Raw genomic sequence first — 23,801 nt, 5'->3', positions numbered from 1 at the left:
CCCTAAGCCCTAAGCCCTAAGCCCTAAGCCCTAAGCCCTAAGCCCTAAGCCCTAAGCCCTAAGCCCTAAGCCCTAAGCCCTAAGCCAATGGTTATCGGAGACCATTTCGAAGTCATCAATTTTGACGTGACACCCCTCGGGGAGTATGATATCATTTTGGGCGTTCCTTGGTTAAGGAAGCACAACCCCGACATCAACTGGCAAACCAACAACATACTCTTTCGATGCGACTGCCGACAGACGAGCGAGAGGTGGACCGGATGCAGACCAAAGACGCTGAAGAGACTTAGCCAAGGGGAGGCAGGTACTCATGGAAACCCTCACGAAGGAGAACTTAAGAGGAGTTTTCGGCCAGGAGGCAGGCCCAACAAGAAAACAACCGATATCAGGGACATCGCAACGACCGAACAACGGCCGGACATGACAGACGAGGAACTCGGAGAATACGTCCTCGCCAGCAATGAGAAAACATCCCTTTACGCCACGGGAGCGCCAGACGAAGAACACAGGATCCCTGAGGAATACGCGGAATTCCAGGACGTGTTCACGCCACCACCGGACGGTAAGCTACCAAAGCATGGTCCGTTTGACCACGAGATCAAGATCAAGGACGGCCAGGAACCAAAGTTTATGCCAATTTACCCACTGTCGCAGAAAGAGTCAGCGACACTGGAAGAATACATCAAGGACAACCTCAACAAAGGATACATTCAACACTCGAAGTCATCAGCAGGATATCCGATCCTGTTCGTACCCAAGAAAGGAGGAGAACTCCGAATGTGCGTTGATTACCGACAACTCAACGACGTTACCATCAAGGACCGGCATCCATTACCGTTGATCAGCGAAATCCAGGACGTCATTCAAGGAGCAACGTACTTCAGCAAATACGACATAACCAACGCATATAACCGACTCCGGATCAAGGAAGGAGACGAATGGAAAACGGCATTCAGGACCAAGTTCGGACACTTCGAATACAACGTCATGCCGTTCGGACTCACCAACGCACCTGCATCATTTCAACGCTTCATCTTTGATGTGTTGAAAGGATACTTGGACAAGTTCGTCATCGCGTACCTCGACGACATCCTCGTGTTCTCGAAAACGGAGGCCGAGCACGTTGAACACAACAAACTGGTGTTGCAACGACTAAGGGAGGCTGAGGTCACGCTCAAACTCAAGAAGTGTGAATTCCACGTACAACAAACCAGCTTCCTCGGATACACCATTAGTCCCGACGGACTCGGAATGGAACAAGACAAGGTCAAAAGTATACTTGATTGGCCGACCCCGACATGCGTCAAGGACGTACAAAGCTTTCTTGGACTCGCCAATTACTACCGAAAGTTAGTCCCACAATATTCGAAACATGCAGCAGGACTTTACCGATTCACCAAAAAGGGTATACCATTCAAATGGGATGACGAAGCAGAAAAATCATTCACCGCACTCAAGGAAATGTACAATCAGGAGGCAGGAAAAGCCATTGTCGCAACATTCAATTACGACGCACCTATCATCATGGAGACCGACGCATCGGACTTTGCGCTCGGGGCTCAGCTCATGCAACCAGGACAAAACGGCAAGCTCAGACCTGTCGCTTTCTGGTCTCGCAAAATGATACCGGCAGAATTGAATTACGACATTCACGACAAGGAACTGTTGGCTATAGTGTCAGCGTTTCAAACATGGAGAGCGTACTTGGAAGGAGCCAAGCACACTGTGATCGTTAGGACAGATCACCACAACCTCACCTACTTCACGACGACGAAGAAACTCACACGACGACAAGCAAGATGGGCAGAAACATTGGCCCAATACGACTTCAAGATTGTGCACTGCAAGGGAACTGAGAACACAGTAGCGGACGCGCTAAGTCGACGCCCAGACTACGAACTCGGGACCAAGGAGGCAGTACCCGCTATCCTAACCACGGACAGCGAAGGGCACATCATATATAACCACCAAATCCTCGCAGCAACCAGCGAATTACAGAACGACGAATGGCTCGAGAAAATTCGAGAAAACACGGCAAACGATGAGTCACTTCAGAAGATTCTAGGCAACAACACTGCGCTAATGCGTAATGGTCTAGTCCATGTCCATGGCCTGGTGTATGTTCCTGGGAACCTCCAAACTGAGATCATCCAATTGCACCACGACGAACCCACACAAGGACACCTTGGCATTGAGAAAACCATCGAAAAGATTACGCGAAATTACTACATTCCAGCACTACACAGAAAAGTCAAAAAATACATTCAACAATGCGACTCATGCCAACGAAACAAAGCATCGCGACATGCACCATACGGAGAATTGGAATTGGCAGAAGTACCAAAACGACCATGGGAATGGATTACAATGGACTTCATCACGAAACTACCCATTTCGGAGGGTAACGACATGATCATGGTAGTCGTCGACCGACTGACTAAATATGCATACATGATACCAACAACGGAAACCATTGATGCACGACAAATGGCCAATATATTACTCAGATACGTATTCACCAATCACGGAACACCGAGCAAAATTACCTCGGACAGAGACAAGCTGTTCACATCCAACATGTGGCAGTCATTGACGGACCAACTCGGCATTGAGCATAGACTCTCTACCGCGTATCACCCGCAAACCAACGGACAGACTGAACGAGTCAACCAGACTCTGGAGCAATACCTTCGACACTACGTAAACTACCAGCAAAATGACTGGACAGGATTGCTACCAATGGCACAATTCGCATACAACAATGCAATGCACGCAACCACAAAGGAAACACCATTCTTCGCAAATTATGGGTTTAATCCCACTATTATCGGAGAACCAATCAGAAAACAACCGCTCGCAGAGTCATCTCGACTACTGGCGACCGGGTTGAAGCAACTTCACCTACAGCTTTCAAGGGATATCGAGTTTCTCAACATGCGCATGAAATTCTACTACGATCAATCGCGCCAGGAGGCGCCGGATTTTCAAAAGGGGGAGAAAGTTTACCTCTTGCGACGCAACATTCGCACCAGACGACCCAGCGCAAAACTCGACCATCTCAAATTGGGACCATTCGAAATTGCAGAAAAGAAAGGATCACTCAATTATCGTCTAAAGCTACCTGATAGTATGCGACGCATCCATGCAACATTTCATGTCTCGTTACTGGAAAAAGCACCCAAAAACGCCGAAATCGCTACCGATGTGGAAATCGAGGAGGAAACAGAAAACGAGTACGAGGTCGAGGAAATTCTGGACACAAACAGAATCAGTGGAAAGCCTCACTACCTGGTGAAATGGAAGGGATACGATACCTCGGAAAATACATGGGAACCTATCGAGAACCTAATGGGCTGCCACCAGCTGGTTCAACAATTCCACCAACGGGAGACGGGGAATCGCCGCCCAAGCCGGAGACGTTCAAACCATCCCAGAAGGACGAAGGGAATTGAGCAATCTCCTGAAACATCTGATCAAAGTTCGGATTCTCAGCAGTAGAAGCCAACTGCTGAACATCGAGAGCAGAGGAAGCAGCCTGCTCGGGGGACGTCGCCTTTTCATCCAGGATTCGCAACAATTCGGCATCATTTTCCGACATTTTGAAACCCTTTTGCTTTAAGAAAGCCATTTGCTTACGCAGCCGACGCTGCCTTGACATGGCCTCCTGATATTGTTTTTGTTTATTCAACAACTGTTGATGCAGCTCCGCAAGGCGAGACTGCAGATCGTTCAACTCGGGTTCCAACAAATCGAGTTCATCTTCATTCTTTTCAATATCGGAAGATAGTTTGTCTTCCGCACGACGCAACAAATCCCATTCGCGACCGGTGTGGAAATCCCGTTTGCACACCCGGCCAGCACGAGTGCATGACGCACATTTCGAATAACGACGACTCCGATCCATCACGCACTCTTCGTCGGACTCGCGGCAACAATCACAAGGCACCGAAGCAATAAAACTATTGGCAATAATATACTCGGCTTGACGAACGCGACCAGCGACTTGGTCACGACCAACGGGGAGCTTGGGAATACCTTCGAGGACAGAGTCAGCCTTACGTTTAGGCATGATGGGGGAACATGACGGAGGGGAAAAACACGAAAAAACAGAAAAACAGCGCACATACCTGAGGGGAAGTCAGCGTTTAAATCCTTTGAGGACAAAGGACAAAGAAAGGAGGGGATGATGTTACGAACCTCAAAGAGGTGCGGGGGCCGCAGCTATTTGAGGGGCAACCATGAACCAATCATTCCGCGGACGCCAGGCACTAGCGTCCTCACGTGCGTTTCGGTATACTTGGGCAGGCCTCAGAAGGCCCCAAGGAGGCTCTCCAGACAAGGGAGCCAGAAGCGACCTACATGCAACCGTCACAAACAATACCCGCTTATCCAACGTAACGGTTAGCGCAACTCAGGAAACGGCCACCACGCACGTGACCAAGGTGGTAGAAGGGTAGCTGGGTATACGGGTAGAACATGCCAAGAGTCATCTACCATTATACCATCTACCGCCATACCACACATACCATCAAGGAGGACTAGATATATAAGGACACTCATTTCACTATCATGTATTTAGTTCTTCGCGATCAATTGCACATTGTTACTTGGTTACTACCTTTGGTACTTTGCACTTCACAGTTCACCCTCAAGACAACCCAACCTACAAGTAGGGGATTCGCCTAGTGGTAACACTTAGTGATTGACTTACTTGGCGCGCACTTCTGGCACGTTCTGCAAGATACTCAACAGGACCCGAACCCGACGTAAGGCTTTGCATAGCAACGGTACGGTTGCGAGATACTCTTGGAATCCGCAGTGGGGACTAGGCAAGTATAACCCGTGGACATCCTAACTCACAGTGACCAGTCGGCTACGCGTAACACACGGGGCTTCATCGCTAGCTGATGGTAGGCGGAGTATGCTTCCGCCTTCCGATTCGGGTTAGCGAACACACTTCGCAGGTGACTAAGGATATCTTCCGCATCCTCGTATGGCCTGGTGGAGGCTTCATCCATGCGGGGGGCAATATGGAGCTGGGCTTTGCCCTCGCAGCGACTCTGTACATAGAGCTTTCGATGTACTGGTTCAGGATAATGGTCCGCATTTGCGAGTAGCTTCTGGCGGATCGTTGTGGCCCAAGCTTCGTATCGGACTTCCTTCCCATCGCTAAACATTGGTGCGTCAGGCATACGAGCAGATTTCCTCGGGACCGCAGCTTCCATACTCGGTGTGCTCCGGTTCTGTAGATCGAAAAACTTCATAGCCATCTCGTTCTGTTTCGCCACGGCTGCTTTCTCTGCTACTAGAGCGGCTTCGAGGGCGGTTTGAGCTCTGTTCTGCTGCTCGATTGCTCCCTGGTATTGGACTAGGGCCTCATCGTTGTCGTTCTGGAGCTCGATATTCCGTGCCTCGAGTTCGTGAAACTTCTGTTCGAGGGCTTGGTACAGCGTCGAGAGCTTAGCATACCGATCTTTCTCTTCGGTGTTTTCGAGTCGCCTCGCGACCGACGACGAGTCGAGTCGGAAGGAGATCAGGCGAGATGCGTGTCTCGGTGTGGTATCGTCATTGCCAGCGGCAGTGCTGGGCGCGGGATCTGGGTTCGGAGAAGCCATCCTAGCTTCTCGGCACGTTCGGCAACCGTGGTTCGGGATCGGGATCGGGATCGGGATCTGGAGCGAGTCGGGATTCGGTGGGGTGGACCGGTGCCAAGATACGCGTTACAGGAACGCGCCTCTGTGCGGCCGGCGGTCCAGAAATGAAAGTAAAAAGAGACTAGTTATTATGTGACAGTAGGCTATTCTTGCAAAAGAGTCCAATTCGACAAGATAACTAGTCTAAGGAAAGGAAGAAGAGAGAAAGAAAAGAAAGAAAACGAAAGAGGCGCGCAACAAAACAAGTCCCTCGTCTCTCCTCCTCCTGTCACATGACCTGAATCGACTCACCGCCTGGACAGGCCTGGCAGAACCCACCTGCAGTGTCACAAAGCCGAGCACATCGAACACAACAGGAAAGTGTTGCAGAAGTTGAGAGAAGCCAAAGTCACTCTCAAGCTCAAGAAATGCGAGTTCCACGTCCAAGAAACCAGTTTCCTCGGATACACCATCAGCCTCGACGGACTGGGCATGGAGGACGACAAGGTCAAGGCTATTCTCGACTGGCCGACACCCACGTGTGTCAAGGACGTTCAGAGCTTCCTCGGACTAGCCAATTACTACCGAAAGCTCGTTCCTCGATACTCCAAACACGCATCAGGACTTTATCGATTTACCAAAAAGGGAGTACCGTTCGAATGGGACAACGAAGCAGAACAAACGTTTCAGGCGCTCAAAAACCTATACCGACAACAGTCAGGAAAGTCAATTTTGGCAATCTTCAACTACGACGCACCTATCATCATGGAAACCGACGCATCAGACTTCGCGCTTGGAGCACAACTCGTGCAACCGGGAGAAGACGGCAAGCTCAGACCTGTCGCCTTCTGGTCTCGAAAAATGATCCCAGCAGAGCTCAATTACGACATTCACGACAAGGAACTGCTAGCCATAGTGTCGGCATTTCAAGTCTGGCGAGCCTACCTGGAAGGAGCAAAGCACACCGTGATCGTCAGGACGGATCACCACAATCTCACCTACTTCACCACGACAAAGAAACTCACTCGACGACAAGCCAGATGGGCAGAAACATTAGCACAATACGACTTCAAGATCGTCCACTGCAAAGGGACGGAGAATGCAGTCGCGGACGCGCTTAGCAGACGACCTGATTATGAAATCGGAACCAAGGAAGCAGCACCTGCTATCCTGACGACCAACAACGACGGAGACATCGTCTACAACCACCAGATCCTGGCAGCAACCAGTGAAATCCATGATGATGGTTGGCTAGAGCGAATCAAAGAAGCCATGACAGGGGACGAAGCGATTCAGCGGATCCTGCAAAACGGTCTTCAGGAAGGACACATGACCCAAAACGACACCGGCTTAGTCCTGGTCCACGGGTTAGTATACGTCCCAAAGAACCTTCAGGACGAAATCATCAAAGCACACCACGATGAACCAACGCAAGGACACTTTGGAATTGAGAAGACAATGGAAAAAATATCACGCAACTACTACATCCCGAGCATGCACAGAAGAGTCAGAAACTATATTCGACAATGTGACTCTTGTCAACGGAACAAACCAGCACGACATGCACCATATGGGGAGATGAGGTCGCCAGAGACACCGACACGCCCATGGGAATGGATTACAATGGATTTCATCACCAAATTGCCAATTTCGGACAACAACGACATGATCATGGTAGTCGTGGACCGACTCACCAAGTACGCATACATGATCCCAACAACAGAAAAGATTGACGCCAAAACCATGGCAAACCTTTTGCTCAGATATGTATTTGCAAATCACGGAACACCGAGCAAGATTACCTCGGACAGAGATAAGTTGTTCACATCCAATATGTGGCAATCATTCGCGGATTTGATAGGCATTGAGCATAGACTCTCCACAGCCTACCACCCGCAGACCAACGGACAGACAGAACGAGTCAACCAGACTCTGGAGCAGTACCTACGACACTACGTGAATTTCCAGCAGAATGACTGGGCGGGACTGCTACCCATCGCACAGTTTGCGTACAACAACGCCATGCACGCGACAACCAAGGAGACGCCATTCTTCGCCAATTATGGGTATAATCCCACAATCATCGGAGAACCAATCGGCAAACACTCGGTAGCAGATTCATCCAGACTACTAGTCGACGGATTAAAACAGTTGCACCTTCAACTGTCAAGGGACATCGAGTTTCTCAACATGCGCATGAAACACTACTACGATCAGTCGCGCCAGGAGGCGCCGAACTTCAAAAAGGGGGAGAAAGTTTACCTCCTACGACGAAATATTCGCACCAAACGACCCAGCGCGAAACTCGATCATCTCAAACTTGGGCCATTCGAAATCGATGAAAAGTTGGGACCAGTCAACTATCGCTTGAAACTACCGGACAGTATGCGACGCATCTATGCAACATTTCATGTCTCGTTACTCGAAAAAGCCCCCGAAAACGCCAAAATCGCTACCAATGTGGAAATCGAAGAAGAGACGAAAGATGAATACGAAGTCGAGGAAATCCTAGCAACAAACAAAATCAGCGGAAAACCTCACTACCTCGTGAAATGGAAAGGATACGATACCTCAGAAAATACATGGGAACCTATCGAGCACCTGATGGGCTGCCACCAGCTGGTTCAACAGTTCCATCAACAGGAGAAGGGGACTTCTCAGCGGCATTCCCAAACAAGGAGCTCTCGAGACCGGCCCAGTCGAGAGAAGGATCATTCAGCAACTGAGTCAGAGTAGGATCCTCTGACGTCGCCGCAAGGAAACGACCATCGGTCGCAACAGCAGATTGAGGAACCTCGGCAGCGGCCCGAGCACTCTCTGCTACACACTCTTTCTGCTCAGACACAGCACGCTCTTTTTCAAGACGCTCGCGCTCTTCAGCTTCGCGACGCTCCAACTCCTCGAGCTCGCTAATCTCTTCATACTTACGGGCAATGAAGTCACCCGCACGCTTTTGAAGCAGACGCCTCTGCTTACGCAATCGAAGAACCTTAGCCAACAACTCCTCTTCCTCAGACTCTAGGGAGTTTTGGAACTTGATCAACCGACGCCATTCAGCATCCGAGAATGTTGACTCTGGCATCTCACACTTAATTTTCCCACCACCACGCACGCAGTTATTGCACCTCAAAGACCGGTCGGAACGGATGCAGGTCTTGTTGAGGGAAACGCAACGACGACACGGAGTCACGGATTCGAAACCTTCGTCTTCGATTAGCTGATGAAGCTTGCGATGACCCACGGAAAGGGAAGAAGACATGGCGACGCCGCAGAAAACAACAAAAAGAAATAAGGACTTACCAAGGAAGGCGCTCGGCACTACTTAACGGTCTTCGAGGACGAAGACTTGAGAAGAGGGGGGATGATGTTACGGGACACTTAGGCACACCACGCTAATGCGGGGAAGACGCACTAATAACCAATCAACTTGGTGTCAACTGGCGAGGCATCCACGAATGACTGAACCACAGAATTACGAAAACATCAAGATCACGTGATGTCCCATCCCATCGTGGGATGAGAATCCATCCCATCGTGGGATGAGAACTCATCCCACCAGGGGATAGGAAGGACTGGATATGTAAGGACACTCATTCACCGTCATGTATTTAGTTCTTCGCGATCAATCATACATTGTTACTTGGTTACTACCTATTGGACTTTGCACTCTACGGTTCACCCTTAAGACAACCCAACCTACAAGTAGGGGAGCTCATCTTGTGGTAACACTTGGTGACTGACTTACTTGGCGCGCACTACTGGCACATCCTGCAAGATACTCAACAGGACCCGAGTCCGTGTAAGGCTTAGCACAGCGACGGTACGGTTGCGAGATACTCTTGGGATTCGAAGTGGAACTAGGCGAGTACAACCCGGAAGCAGCTCTACTTACAGTGACCAGCAGGCACCGCGTAACAATGTGGCAGTCATTGGCGGACCAACTCGGCATTGAGCATAGACTCTCTACCGCGTATCACCCGCAAACCAACGGACAGACTGAACGAGTCAACCAGACTCTGGAGCAATACCTTCGACACTACGTAAACTACCAGCAAAATGACTGGACAGGATTGCTACCAATGGCACAATTCGCATACAACAATGCAATGCACGCAACCACAAAGGAAACACCATTCTTCGCAAATTATGGGTTTAATCCCACTATTATCGGAGAACCAATCGGAAAACAACCACTCGCAGAGTCATCTCGACTGCTGGCGACTGGGTTGAAACAACTCCATCTACAACTGTCAAGGGACATCGAGTTTCTCAACCTACGCATGAAATTCTACTACGACCAATCGCGCCAGGAGGCGCCGGATTTTCAAAAGGGGGAGAAAGTTTACCTCTTGCGACGCAACATTCGCACCAGACGACCTAGCGCAAAACTCGACCATCTCAAATTGGGACCATTCGAAATTGCAGAAAAAACAGGACCGCTCAATTATCGTCTAAAGCTACCTGATAGCATGCGACGCATCCATGCAACATTTCATGTCTCATTATTGGAAAAAGCACCCAGAAACGCCGAAATCACTACCGATGTGGAAATAGAGGAAGAAACGGAAAACGAGTACGAAGTGGAAGAAATACTGGACACAAACAAGATCAGCGGAAAACCTCACTACCTGGTGAAATGGAAAGGGTATGATACCTCGGAAAACACATAGGAACCTATCGAGAACCTGATGGGCTGCCACCAGCTGGTTCGACAGTTTCACCAGCAGGCGAGGGAGAGCCAGCGACATCGCCCAACCAGGAGGGGTCCAGGTCGGCCCAGGAGAACGACGGATCATTCAACAACTGAGTCAGAGTAGGATCCTCTGACGTCGCCGCAAGAACACGGTTGTCAACCAAAACGGCAGATCGAGAAACCTCGCCCGCGGCACGAGTACTCTCTGCCTCACGATCTTTTTGCTCAGACGCAACACGCTCTTTTTCAAGACGCTCGCGCTCTTCAACCTCGCGACGCTCTAACTCTTCCAGCTCGGCGACTTCCTTGAAGTCCCGTGCGATGAAATCACCAGCACGTTTTTGCAACAAACGTTTTTGTTTTCGGAGACGAAGGAGCTTGGCTAGAATAACCTCCTCCTCTTCCTCAATTTGATTTTGGGACTTCACCAAGCGACGCCATTCCGCATCAGTAAATGACGGGGACGACATCGTACACTTCACACCACCACCAGCACGCACGCAATCACCACAACGGTCGGAACAGTCGGCACGAATACACACTCGCTTCAAACGAACGCAACGTTCACAAGGAATCACGGATTGGAAGCCTTCGTCCTCGATTCGACGGGTCAAGGCGTTTTTACGAACAGAAGCCTTGGAAGACATGGTCAGCAAGATGGGCCATGAAGAAAAATTATGAAAAAACAAGAAAACAACGCTCGAACCTGAGGGGGGCACCAACGTTTAAATCCTTTGGGGACAAAGGACAGGGAAGGAGGGGATGATGTTACGGACCTCAAGGAAGCGCGGGGGCCGCAGCTATTTGAGTAGCAACCGTGAACCAATCATTCTACGGACGCTAGGGATTAGCGTTGTCACGTGTGTTTCGGTATACTTGGGCATGCCCCAGGGGGCCCAAGGCAAAGACATTCAGGGCAGGAGCAAGAAACAGCCTGCGGCTAACCGTCGCAAACAATACCCTATTACTCCATGAGACGGTTAGCGCGACGCGGGAAACGGCCACCATTCTACCAGCACCGAGATTACGCCCTAAATGTGGGAAGCACGGTAAAAACCCCACGTGACTACATCCTATCAGTGATAGGATGGACTCATCAGCGATGAGTTCTGGCGCATCGGCGATAGGAAGGACTGGATATATAAGGACACTCATTTCAGCATCATGTATTTAGTTCTTCGCGATCAATTGCACATTGTTACTTGGTTACTACCTTTAGTACTTTGCACTTCACAGTTCACCTTCAAGACAACCCAACCTACGAGTAGGGGATTCACTCAGTAGCAATACTCAGTGATTGACTTACTCGGCGCGCACTTCTGGCACGCTCTGCAAGACACTCAACAGGATCCATCCCGCAGTAAGGCTTTGCGAAGCAACGGTACGATTGAGAGATACTCTTGGAATCCGCAGCTAGGATCAGGCAAGTATAACCCAAAGTTATCCTAACTCACAGTGACCAGTCGGCTCCGCGTAACACATAGACGGGAAGTTGACTTCGATGAAGGAGACTACGTGTACCTTTCTCTGAAAGGGTTGAAACAGGACCGCCCGAGCCTAGAACTATCGGATAAGGCAGCGGGACCCTTTGAGATTATCAAGAAGGTCGGGCACGCATTCGAGTTACGCCTACCAGCAGGGTTCGACATACACCCGGTGTTTGCACCCGAAAAACTGCGACTTGCCAGGAAAAAGACATCCGAGCCACTCACCGGGCAGATAGAGGATCCACCGCCTCCAGTCAAGGTTGGGGAGCAAGACGAATGGGAAGTGGAAGAGATACTGGACGTACGCTTGCGATACGGAAAACTGCAATACAAAGTGAAATGGAGAGGCTACGACGACGAAGATAGAGCCTGGTACCCGGCTGCTAATCTATGCAACGCACCGCGAAAATTGGAAACATTCCATGACAAGTATCCAGCGAAGCCGGGACCTCCGAGACGGCTGCAATACTGGAAACAATGCGCCTTAGAGGATGAGTACCTTGATGAGCATGTCGATGACGGTAAACCCGTTCAAAGGGACTGAACGGATCTTTGAGGGGGGTGATGTGATGAATCACATGACCAATCTTTTCGTGTAGTCCTTTTCACCTCTTGTTTGTTTTCTTTCTTCTTTTCTTTTCTTCCCCAACCTTGTTGTTTTTAGATCAAAGCGAATCGAATTTTATTTCGAAAGAACTTCCTCATCACATACTGTACTGTAGCGGTCCGCAAATTCCGCCAAGGCCCAATAGACCAATTAACAGAAGATGGCTCTCCAGAGCCTCCTTCCCCAGCCAAATAAAAGAATACATCTTCCTAACACACGACCAAAGGCCAACGGCAGTCCAAATTTGAACCATGTGACTGGTTTAAAGAGGGCAGAACCTGGCACGACTATCGCATTGTCACCTCCGTTTTCGGTTGGCTTGGGCTTGTTGCTCACCGAATGGGTAAATGCATCAACGGCCTCCATAATGATCTCCACTGTTAACCCAGGTTGACTCAGAAATGGCGAATGGCTCGTTTGCAGCTCCCGATGCTCCACACTAGCCCCCATCCCTCTTGCCATGCCAACTGACATGCGCTGGGCCAGAACTGGTAATCCTCGGTCCTCCACAGTTCCGATGTACCAAGATGGCACGTCTTTCCAACCGGAATAACTGTATTCGCCGCCTTCGAATAATGCCTTCAGACTCTGACTCGTAAGGTGAGAGATCCAGTACGTTGCCTCCTTCTCTGGCAAATCGTGGTAGAATATTTCTTGTGGGGAAGCAACAAGCTCAGCGTAGCCGGTTTGGTCATTCACACGCCAGGAAGGCGGCGGACGACCGAAGAAGGGATCCATAAAGGACAGCCCAGTCAAGCTAAACCCAGAGGCTATGAGGATCAGCCCACAAACGTACCCCGTTTGACTAGTATCAGCGTCCTTTGGCTTAGCGAAACCCTTGATAGCGCTGTTGCCCACCAATCCGCCGTATGAGTGCGCAACAACAACGACATTGCGCCCGTCCCTTGTCTCGGCGGAAATCGCATCCCGAGTTGCGTCGAGATCATCTTTGAAAGTCGCTTCAGGATTAAAAGCAGTTGAGGGGAGAGCCACTCTGACACATCTGAAATTGGGCTCCAGGAGCTTAACGATCGGGTCGAAGCATATAGGTCTATGCCAGGAGCCATGGATGAAGATAAGGCTCGGTCGATTCGACATGATAGTGGCTTGTGAGAACAATTGGTTTCAATGTCCTCTGAGGTGATGCAGGAATAAAATGAAAATGATCATGTAGATTGTTGAGAACTTCAGTAGAACCTATCATGGCACAGCTCTTGCACCGTCGGGGAGGAGTCGTGTGGTGGATCCGAATCAGGTTTGATCCTAGGGGCACATCAAAACGTGGACAAGGGTGTCTTGACTTGCGTGAGATCTGCGGAGTGCATCGACGCGCACTAAAGTCGTAAAAGTCTTGGCAGCAACAACAGTCAGCGGACGAAACGCCGAAGGCTCCGCCGAATGTAACGGGGAGCTTGTTGCACTCACACATGGGCTGAGGGCCCCTCGGACTCACAACCAAACGGTGCAGGGACCAGGGTAATGCCCTGTAAGATTGTGCATAGTAGACTTCAATAACTCTGTGTGTGCTAACGTGATTGTCCAAAAACGACGTGCCGAGGGAACTTCGGAACTTTTGCCAAGACTTGGTCATAACGAAGCAAATAGGTTGGCAATTGCTTGTTCGAAGATATCCCAAGATCTGGAATGAGAGCATGTTGTTTCGCCATCACATACGCGTTCACCTACGAGTTGATGATTTTCTGGAGTTTCAAAATTGTGTCCGAGGTCTCACCAAGTTTCAGGATGTCCTACAAGCCTTGGCATGTAGACTGGGAGTTTACATTCATCGACACAAGTCGTACCCCACAAGAAACTCACAATACTTAAACGGTATTTAGATATTAAAATAAGTTTCATTGATTCGAGACATAGACATTCGTGGATATCAAAAAATGTCGCATGAAAACCTAAGTGCATTAAAAATGTTGAAGTAATAACCGGCGCTTGGCGTCGGCCGAAAGTCATGAGATTGACAAGATCCGTAGCAACGCCATCCAAGAGAGTAAGAAAAGGTTGGCCCTCCTAAACCTCCTGCTGGGTAACGGTGGGCTGGTTGTCCTTCTCACCACCAAGTCCAATCTCAGCAGCGAAGGTCCCGTGAGGCTTCCACTTGGCCGAGGTGCGAGGAGTGGTCTCCTCCATCATCTTGTCCACTTGCTCGAGCGTCAGACCCTTGGTCTCGGGGACGAGGAAGTAAGTGTAAACAAAGGCACAGGTGCAGAGACCGCCCCAGATGAAGAAGACCTTGGCGCCCAGGTTGCCCTTGTCGGTATCGACCATGTATGGGGTAATGACCGCAATGATACAGTTCCACAGCCAGTTCGAGGCGGTAGACAAACCGACACCGCGGGAGCGGATGGGCAGAGGGTAGATTTCACCGATAACGACCCAGGCGCCAGGGCCCCAAGTGCTCGCAAAGAAGAAGATGTAAATGCAGATGAACGCGATCATCGCACTGATGGCCTTGGGGTTGCCACCGTCAGTGACACCGATGATGGCGACAATGAACTGGCAGATGACCATGCCAAGAGCACCCCAGAGGAGTAGGGGACGACGACCAAGTTTCTCGATGGCATAGAAGGAGAAGGGGGTAGACAGGACGTTGACAATGGTGGTGATCATGCTCAGCAGGAAGGGATCCTGGATTGTGCCCAGCTGCTTGAAGAAAGTCGTTCCGAAGTAGAAGATGAAGTTGACACCGGTCCACCTATACATGATTAGCTGTCATTCAATGCCAACGCAAGAAGAGGAAAAAAGAAGAATGAGACATACTGTTGCATCATCTGGAGCGAGGTACCCAGGATTGTGCGACGGAGGTTACTGTTAGGGTGCCACAGACTACCCTGGAAGCAGCTCAGCCAGGTAGTAAAGTAACCGCCCTGGGGCATGGCCTGCATCTCGTACTGGTTGTTGGCATCGATCTCATTGAGCTCCAGCTCGACAAACTCCGAATCGGCGGGCTGGCCACGGATGCGGGCCAGGACCTCGCGAGCCTTCTCCTTCTGACCCTTGCGAATGTAGAAACGAGGAGACTCGGGGAGCAAGAACAAGCCGATGGCCAAAATGACAGCCCAAAGCATCTGCAGAGCGATGGGGATTCGGTATGCTCCGGTGTCCGGGCGGTTCTGAGTGCCGTAGTCCACACAAGAGGCCAGCATCAAACCAATGGTGATGCAGAACTGGTAGCCCGAGACGATCGCACCACGGACTTTGCGGGGAGCAATCTCGGACATGTAGAGCACGATGATAGCCGAGACAAAACCGATGCCGAATCCAGCAATCAGACGACCCGCGACGAGAAGTCCCAAGGCGTTAGCGGCGGTCTGGAGCACCACACCGACGATGAAGATCAAGCAACCACAAATGATGGTGGTTCGACGTCCAAACCAATCAGCCAGATCACCAGCAATCAGAGCACCGAAGAATGTACCGGCGGACAGGATAGAGACAATTAGGGACTTGCGGGAGGATGCGACCACGAATTGGTCAGGGGGAGTGTTGTGGCGATCCTGGGTGAAGTTAGCGTTGGTCTCAATTTGTCACGGATGTATTCCATAAGCACTCACAAGACCCTCGTACTGCTCGATGAAGTGAGGCATGCCGAGGACACCGCTGATGTAACCGGAGTCATAACCAAAGAAGATACCACCAAATGCAGCGAAGGCACACATGAGGTATGCCTTCATGGTGACTGGGGCCTCGACGCGCTCAACGTCGGCAGGCCGAGAAAGAACGGCTCCACCCGGCATAGTTGCGAGTCCAGTGAATCCAAATAAAGTAGTGGAAGGCGTTGCTTGTCTAAGTATTTTGTAGTTGGATGCTTCAACCTTAGAAAGTGGGATGGCGTGAGATGAGGATAGGGAGAGGAGAAAAGTCAGAGACAGAGGGGAGGAAGGTAAGTTTTATAGTCCGGGGGAAGTGAGAGAAGTGAGTCGTTTGCTGTTTCCCCAGATCACCCCATGGTCCCGAACTCATAGAATTGGAAAGAACTAATCACGGCACGAAAAAAAAAAAGAAAAAAAACAAACTGTGACCCAACCTAAACCCAATTAGGCTCGTATGCCATTATCGGCAGGCTGAACTCGGCTGAAATGAGATTTTGTGTAGCCAAGTCGGCCCTGAGTATCTAGTCAGAGCGGAACATAAGACCACACGATGTGAAAAAAAAATACGCCAACTGATGGTAAACCGGGGAAATGCTGCACGGACTAAGCCGTGAAGTGGAGAATTGTCTGATTTGATTGGTCTTGCTACAAGCATTTCCCCGTTCAGCCCTTGGGAATTTCGTCCAGCGAGGGTCAAAGTAAAAGGAAGCACATCTAGAACCACCAAACAGAGCCTCGGGACGAGAAACCGGAGGATGTCCACTTCGGGCCTGGGGGCCCCGCGGGGGTACCGAATGCTGATTGGTTAACCACGACGATTCATGCGCCACGTGCCTCCAAAAAGGGTTCTTTTGTGGGGGTCCCGAAGGAGTTGGGTTTGCCCGTCTTCCTTTTCAGGCATAGGCGTGTTCTATGCTGCAAGTGACTCTGTGCATTTTTAGTCCACGCGAATATTGTTACTCTCTCTCTAGTTTCTATTTTCAGCAGATGGAGGTCAAAAATATCTGCTAGGTGGTTCTGTCCTTTTGCTTATCTGCTGACCTCAAGCGAGTCGGGACTGTGAATCCCCGGAGACCTCTTACAGAAACTCCATCCTCGCTAAGATCGATGTCACGTTGAGGGTACGGTGTTTAAAGCACAGACCTTAAAGTACGCCACACAATCACACTCTCTTCCATGTACACAGTATGCCAAGGGAATGGGCCAAAAAAAAGAAATGGAAATGGAATAACATTGTTGAGTGAAGTTGAGTCGGTGACAGCTACAGCGTACAGGGTTCGTTACTACTAGAAGTAATAGTATTACATAGATTCCCAGATCGACTTACACTAGTCTGATCACTTGCAGTTCTCAGGGGCAAAAATTCTGATCAACGCTGTCAAAAATGGCTCGGGCATTGCCGAGAGGTGTATCTCTTGGAAAAGGTCTTGGTCACGGGAGAAAGTCAGCCAGACCAGTCAAATTTACCTAATCTACTTTTACTTTTTGTTCATCTCCGCTTCTATTTGAGATTCGCTTTTATACGTGGAAAAAATATTGGCGGTCTCTCGTGTTTGTGGCTTTTTCTTTTTCTTTTTTTCCCCATACCCGAACTATCGCCACGTCGATATCGGACTATTGTCGGGATGTTACCCCTTGTCCATTCGTATACTGCATCTACTTGTTTCATGTAGACCTAACTAATACTTCAAATCCCCGTCCCCTGTTCCTCCTGGCACCGAATGTGACAACTGTTGTGGAGTATGTCGTGTGTTCTTCTGGTCGGCTCCAAACATCCATGTCGGGTTCCTCTCGGTGCCACCAGTGACCCACATTCAATCCTGGGGACCGAGATCTCTGAAATTATGGCATTTCCGACCGAGAAACGGCGTTACGGCTTGTCTCAAGAGCCGAGGAGTTATTCATCCCCGGCTTTGCCTCCGGTGAACACTTTCGGCGAAAGATACATTTGATTATTTGAGGCACACTAAGATTTACGTAGATGTTTAGATCCCGCATCGATCTCGGTACCTTCCGAAGGTATATGACCCCTCCATTATGAGGGAGAATGGACCAGCTCGCGGGGTTTTCTGGGGAATCCTACCCTAAGAGGTGAAGTGGATTTGACCACCGGTGTAAACGTGTTTTCCAATAATACATTGCGCTATAACCATACAATTGCCACTTTCCGAGTCCAATATAATAGGCGCCACTAGGGCGTGATTCGTCCCCCAAGAACTTCCTCTTACGGTAGTCAAAACCTGGCAAGATCGGACTGGATTGGTTCGTCTCGGCGGACTCGAGGAGGATAGGGATTGGACCGCAATTCCGGGGGTTCACTGCATCGAGGTAGTGTTCGCTTGCGCACGGTTCGACTTTGAGCGTTCGCTATGTTGTACATGGGCACTAAATCATGAACTACATGTGTCACTGCACGTGGGTACGGAGTACAGGCGAAATAGATTTTCCATGAGAAAAATGCATGTACCAATATTGAAACTGCTAATGCTGATATAGCTGTATGCGAAGCATAATCTAACTAGGTCTGGCGGAGCTAGGTAGACTCTCGTGGCTGGATATCAAGACCAGCCAGCCCAGTCTGTCGCCAATCTTCAATCTCTTTGACAAAACTTCGGATCCCCTCTCCCCATATGCTGAATCGTGCGGCAAGCAACGCTACCTCCTCGCTCAATGCAAGTCCCTCCCGGTTATAATACCCTGGCGTACAGTTTAGTATCCCTCCCAGGGCCGGCGCTCTCATCAAGACCTTGAGAGACCATTCTTGTTCTAACTCGGAGCTAGGTTCAACGATAAACCTAGCACTGGTGACTGCAGGGCCCCGCGACTCCAAGATCGACTTATGGGTTTCGGAAATGATGTGAGCGACGTGAGTGGCAAGCTGATCGAGAGTATAGACCTGGTTTGCCGCAGCTCCCGCTTGATACGGACCCGCGAAAAACAAATTCGGAAAATCACGCGTCATGACTCCATGAAGTGAACTCAATCCAGTCCGCTGTTTCTCCTGTAGGGTTTTGTTCCCACGTCCGGTGACGGTCAGCTCCCCGAGATCAGCACTACCCCCGAGCGAGTAGCCAGTCGCGAAAATGATCCCGTCCAGCTCATACTCCTCATCCTCAAACCGGATGCCTCGTTCGGTCATTGTGCGAATTCCCTTTCCGTTGGTGTCCACCAGTAGGACATTGGGTCGATTGAATGTCGGGAGAAAGGTGTCACTGAAACACGGTCGCTTACACCATGCCGGATACCACGGCTGCAGAGCTCGAGCGGTATTGGGATCTGTGACTGTCATTTGCACACGACGGCGGACCGCCTCCTGGCGAGGGAAGTCCAATTGATGCATCCGCGCCATATGGTCTAGTTCAAGACCAGTAGGCCCTCCGACCAAGACGCTCAAGGACTGCATCTTGGTCCATCCGTCGTCGACAAAGTCCACCTCTGGCAGGGGGTGCTCGTTCGAGACAAACGCATTGAAATTCTCCATGCGCTTTCTTTGCCATCCAGGGCCTTCGGTTTGGGTCATCTTCCCCCACCAGGCGAGATCGGTTGAGGAATTGTCTCGTGCACTCACAGCAGACGGTGTTCGCTGGAAGACAACCACCTTCTTTGCCCACAGGGAAAGATGTGGGATGGCTTGGACAGCAGATGCACCAGTTCCAACAAATGCAATAGTCTTATCTTGTAGTTTGTGCATCGTGGGGTCAGTCGGGCTCCCGCCGGTGTAATCATAGTCCCATCGGGAGGTGTGGAACACCCTCCCCTTGTATGTCTGATGGCCCTCCAACTTTGGTACTTTCGCGGAATCAAGTAACCCAGTTGCCATGATAACAAAGTCCGATGTCAGTGTAGTAGCTGGCTGTCCATATGGAGTGATGTCAACTATCCACTGGCCATCGTGGTCCTTCCAAGTCAACTCCTTGACCTTCGTGTTGAACAATGCCCGGTCACTCAGGCTCCATTTATTCGCAATTCGGTTCGCATGGTCTTTCAGTTCTGGGCCTGACACGTACTTCTGCGAGGGAATATACTCGGTCTCCTCCAGCAGGGGCATGTAGGTGTAGCTTTCGATATCACAAGCCAAGCCGGGATACCGATTCCACCACCATGTCCCTCCAAAGCCTCCAGCGGTGTCCACCAGCAAGATATCCGTTTGACGAACAAATCCCGATTGAAGTAGTCGCACGGCAAACAGCAATCCTCCAAAACCAGCACCGACTATGGTGACTCGGAAATGCTTCTGCTGAAGTAAATTGTTATCGATCTCGGCATGTTTTTGTGAGTACAAATCAACGTTATCGGTCAATTTAACATATTGAGAAGGGCCCGCAGCTCGCAGACGCTTCTCGCGTTCTTGCTCATACCGAATCTGCGTCTCACGAAGATCACTGTTGTTCATGTCGGCGGCTTCGGATACTGGCGTGCGAGTCGTTTCCGGTCCAACAGATTCCACTGTAGTCTGAATGGAATTAGAGTCTTGGACTGTTAAAGAGAATCTGGATGTTATAAGCGATGAGGGAGACCTAAGTTATACGGATCGGATGTAGGGTGAAGGTCGACGTGTTGAGTAGCAGAACCCGTTTGTTGTTTCACAGGGAAGTCGCAGGCCGAGCAACTTCCCACACATCGTGACGGGGCCTTACTGGAATACAACTCATGTACCCGTCTGATTCTAATACGTGGATCAGCTTTTATTCCCCATGCCCTCCTTGTCAGTGGTCAACAGTTGCCCATCATTAGTGCGTCGCCCTTAGATCTCGATAGGACAGCCTCATACAACAAAGTATGGCAACACGCTTGATTGACAGGAGATTAATTTATGGAGTGCGGTAAGGGCTATGCACTCGCCTACATGGGTTTATAGCAGAAGACGCCTTCCGCTGCAAGCAGCAAGCAGCGCTAACCAACTGGGCATCTTCCCCGTTTGTCCATGGTAAAGACCAAACGAGGATATGTATACAGTAACTTGAACGGAGCAAGAGATTGCCAATGCCGAGGGCTGCGAGGTTCCAAGACCCGTTCGACCCTCATGTCAGCACTTAAATCTCCCAGAGCTGTCGAATAGGGGCTTGACTGTAGGTACCTTATATTTAGAGTTGAATTACAAGTAGGGCTAAGTCTCGGCAAATTAACATGTGAAAAGAAAGTCCCAACAGTTTGGGGTCTTGGAAGAACTGCGAGTAAGGCGCAGCAATCCCATCTGTTGTCACCCTGACTTTCATTCCCTCGGCGCCGAGAAAGTCGGCTATTTCTAGCCCTGTTCCTGTGTAGATTCTATAGGCTCTGTCTCATCTTATGAGGTAGGTACAATTACCCCAGCACATGGGCCATGGGGCACACTACGGCTATGTGCTATTCATCAAAACGTAAGTTTATGAATTCAAAATCCACATTGATAGAGGTAGTCTGCCAAACTGGCCCTGGCCTGGCTATATTTCACTTGTTCACTCAATCGCAATATCTGCACAGGAGAGGTAAATCTGACCTGTCTGGAAAGAGTTCCACTTCCAGGAGATCAAGGTATGGTTTGAGATATAATCAGGAATCTTGATCTTCTTCGACACAGTATAACCACCGGAGATTGTTGTGTCGCAAGATCCAAGGTCTGAACCGTCAACGCCTTGGCATTTGGTGTCGTTGAAGCCATTGCACGTGAACCAGTCGTTGCGCTGGCAAGCCGCGCCTTCGTCACAGTCAGCACTATAACCGCAAGTTTGCCCATCAACATCAGTGCACTCGAGCAATCCTTCTTCGAAGCAATCTTCGGCTTCCTGCTTCTCCGCATCCGTGGGGAGATACTCGGGATCCAGAAATTTGTCGACGATGTCCTGGTTTTGGCAGATACGGTAGCTGAACATGCCACCGTGGTCACCGTTGTGATCAAGGCACCACACCACATCGACCACCTCGCCAGCCTTGTAGGTGGTGACCACATCAGAGCCCCAGCTCTTGCCTGGCTGGTTGTAGTCAACGCTCACTCGAGCATTGTATCCACAGGGTCCGCTGCGGCCCACGGGTGCTACATCAAGATCTGGCCAGGAGGACACTGGCTCGAGAATAGTGCACTCGGGGCAGGTGTCGGTGCCAGCCTATTTTCAATCAGTCGAAGTTATATTGGGGGAATTCTGAGTATATCCCATGTTCTGACCTTGAACCCGAGTTTTGTTCGGCTGTCTGGTTTCCAAAGGTAGCCATGTCCAGCAACAATGGTGGATAATGAGCCAACAAGCAAGACTGCGGTAGCTTTCATCGTCTATGAGGTTGTTTCGGACTGTTCAAGATAGGTTGTTTGAGACCAGATACAGAGCAGATCGAGTGCTGGGAATGTCTTCCCTTAAATCCTCATCTCCTGCTATTATATCCTTCAAACCTACTCCCATGCTGGATTTGAGCTATTAGGACCTAAAGCGTCCTTTTGCAACAGGGTACGGACATGAAGGCCAATCACTGAGGCCTTTCTCCCTGGTTGGATTAGACAGTGAAGAGATCGTTCCACCATGGACATTGAAGTGATCAACGTCCACCCTACCAGGTCAAGGGGCGATCGTTCCTGCAGAAGGAATGATCCGAGATTTACCCGGCCCCAGGCTGGGGCCCGGGAAATGGAATGTTTCATGTTGCCAGCCATAGGTGGTCCGGGCATGGAAACGGCAAAATCCCCGCAACATGCGAAAAGGTTGAGCTTGGCTGTCCTTGGCTGGTGCAATGCCCGATATATTTCCGCTCCATACGGAGTATGCATCCCGAACATCCTTCAAGCCAATACCTATCACCTACTGCCCGTGTAAACTGTAAATAAGAAGACAGTAGACACACATGATGCAGGCAATTTGGCAAAGGCAGTGGCAGATGCGAATCTTCGGCCCATCCCGTAGTGTCAAGTTGTCACCTGGCAACTACGTCAACTTCTACATGTGATCCCTCTGATCACCCTCGTCGATCAGCGCGGGAAATTGGTTTCTCCGCTCACCTGTCATTGCCCCCTTGAGCATCCTTTCCATCTGTGATCTGAACATCCAGACTGCATCCTCACGAAAACATTGGATGACCCTCAATATGGGTGAATTATCATCGGTCCTCCTCGCAGCCGCGATGGTGGCGGCCGGGGTTCTCTCTGCAATTTGCGCCACATCACCCACCCCTGCCCCAGCACAGAAATCTCGGCAGCGAGACCGCCTCGGCATAATAGCGGGGACTTTTCCGATTATTGCCCGTCGAATCGCGCTCATCGTTGTCATGTATCATGCGCTGTTGGTGGTCATTCCGCATTATGCCCCTGGTCGCATCTTACAGGTGTGTCCGCAGCCTCAAAATCTTCGCCCGGAACTGTTCACATGGAATATCTGCTCAATCACATCCCTCCTCCTGGTCTACGTCGGTGCATACGTGCGCCTCTCGGCTTACGGTGGACTCGGCAAATTCTTCACGTTTCACCTGACTGTTCCAGATCATCTGGTGACAACGGGGATTTATCGCTGGGTCCAACATCCCAGCTATACAGGAGCGGCGCTGGTGGCCATCGGAATCACAGCTTTATTCACTCGCTGGGGATGGCACACCCGCTTGCTGGATCCCCGAGTCAGTTCTTGCTCGGTGGCAGGGGTGGGGATTGAGCATCATGGTAGGGGCCATAGGACTCGGGCTCGGGGCATTGGGAATAAGAGTGCGGGACGAAGAAGGCATGCTGAGGCAGAAGTTTGGGCAGCAGTGGGAGGAGTGGCACCGCTCAACTAAGAGATTCATTCCAGGTTTGCTCTGAAAAATCTGAGTCTACATCTGACT

At 50.3% G+C, this 23,801-nt stretch overlaps 9 protein-coding genes across 9 annotated transcripts; 1 reads left to right on the top strand and 8 right to left on the bottom strand.

Moving 5' to 3' along the window:
* Positions 1–3,584: 3,584 nt before the first annotated feature.
* On the bottom strand, positions 3,585–4,069 carry N7515_004268 (uncharacterized protein; the record flags this gene model as incomplete). The annotated part of the gene is made up of 2 exons (XM_056665012.1): positions 3,585–3,607; positions 3,637–4,069. 2 exons carry the CDS (start codon positions 4,067–4,069, stop codon positions 3,585–3,587), a joined length of 456 nt encoding a protein of 151 aa, XP_056524069.1.
* A 787-nt stretch (positions 4,070–4,856) lies between these two features.
* Positions 4,857–5,615, bottom strand: N7515_004267 (uncharacterized protein; the record flags this gene model as incomplete). Its single annotated transcript, XM_056665011.1, has 1 exon — positions 4,857–5,615. The coding sequence occupies one exon, from the start codon at positions 5,613–5,615 to the stop codon at positions 4,857–4,859; it is 759 nt and encodes a 252-aa protein (XP_056524068.1).
* Positions 5,616–8,453: 2,838 nt separating this feature from the next.
* N7515_004266 (uncharacterized protein) lies at positions 8,454–8,892 on the bottom strand (the record flags this gene model as incomplete). Its single annotated transcript, XM_056665010.1, is given in 2 exon segments — positions 8,454–8,460; positions 8,477–8,892. 2 exon segments carry the CDS (start codon positions 8,890–8,892, stop codon positions 8,454–8,456), a joined length of 423 nt encoding a protein of 140 aa, XP_056524067.1.
* Positions 8,893–10,572: 1,680 nt separating this feature from the next.
* Positions 10,573–10,973, bottom strand: N7515_004265 (uncharacterized protein; the record flags this gene model as incomplete). Its single annotated transcript, XM_056665009.1, has 2 exons — positions 10,573–10,588; positions 10,612–10,973. The coding sequence occupies 2 exons, from the start codon at positions 10,971–10,973 to the stop codon at positions 10,573–10,575; spliced, it is 378 nt and encodes a 125-aa protein (XP_056524066.1).
* A 1,656-nt stretch (positions 10,974–12,629) lies between these two features.
* N7515_004264 (alpha/beta hydrolase) lies at positions 12,630–13,518 on the bottom strand (the record flags this gene model as incomplete). Its single annotated transcript, XM_056665008.1, has 2 exons — positions 12,630–12,707; positions 12,757–13,518. The coding sequence occupies 2 exons, from the start codon at positions 13,516–13,518 to the stop codon at positions 12,630–12,632; spliced, it is 840 nt and encodes a 279-aa protein (XP_056524065.1).
* A 924-nt stretch (positions 13,519–14,442) lies between these two features.
* Positions 14,443–16,169, bottom strand: N7515_004263 (sugar porter family MFS transporter; the record flags this gene model as incomplete). The annotated part of the gene is made up of 3 exons (XM_056665007.1): positions 14,443–15,127; positions 15,193–15,929; positions 15,987–16,169. The coding sequence occupies 3 exons, from the start codon at positions 16,167–16,169 to the stop codon at positions 14,443–14,445; spliced, it is 1,605 nt and encodes a 534-aa protein (XP_056524064.1).
* Positions 16,170–18,558: 2,389 nt separating this feature from the next.
* On the bottom strand, positions 18,559–20,418 carry N7515_004262 (flavin-containing monooxygenase; the record flags this gene model as incomplete). The annotated part of the gene is made up of 1 exon (XM_056665006.1): positions 18,559–20,418. The coding sequence occupies one exon, from the start codon at positions 20,416–20,418 to the stop codon at positions 18,559–18,561; it is 1,860 nt and encodes a 619-aa protein (XP_056524063.1).
* Positions 20,419–21,463: 1,045 nt separating this feature from the next.
* N7515_004261 (Chitin-binding domain 3) lies at positions 21,464–22,269 on the bottom strand (the record flags this gene model as incomplete). The annotated part of the gene is made up of 2 exons (XM_056665005.1): positions 21,464–22,108; positions 22,168–22,269. The coding sequence occupies 2 exons, from the start codon at positions 22,267–22,269 to the stop codon at positions 21,464–21,466; spliced, it is 747 nt and encodes a 248-aa protein (XP_056524062.1).
* An 806-nt stretch (positions 22,270–23,075) lies between these two features.
* N7515_004260 (methyltransferase family protein) lies at positions 23,076–23,753 on the top strand (the record flags this gene model as incomplete). Its single annotated transcript, XM_056665004.1, has 1 exon — positions 23,076–23,753. The coding sequence occupies one exon, from the start codon at positions 23,076–23,078 to the stop codon at positions 23,751–23,753; it is 678 nt and encodes a 225-aa protein (XP_056524061.1).
* Positions 23,754–23,801: the final 48 nt, after the last annotated feature.

This window comes from Penicillium bovifimosum, assembly GCF_028826915.1.
Source record: "Penicillium bovifimosum strain IBT 22155 chromosome Unknown utg000003l_segment0_segment0, whole genome shotgun sequence".
NCBI lineage: Eukaryota > Fungi > Ascomycota > Eurotiomycetes > Eurotiales > Aspergillaceae > Penicillium > Penicillium bovifimosum.
Note: the sequence above shows the minus strand (reverse complement) of the source record. Positions and strands in the feature narration are given on the sequence as shown.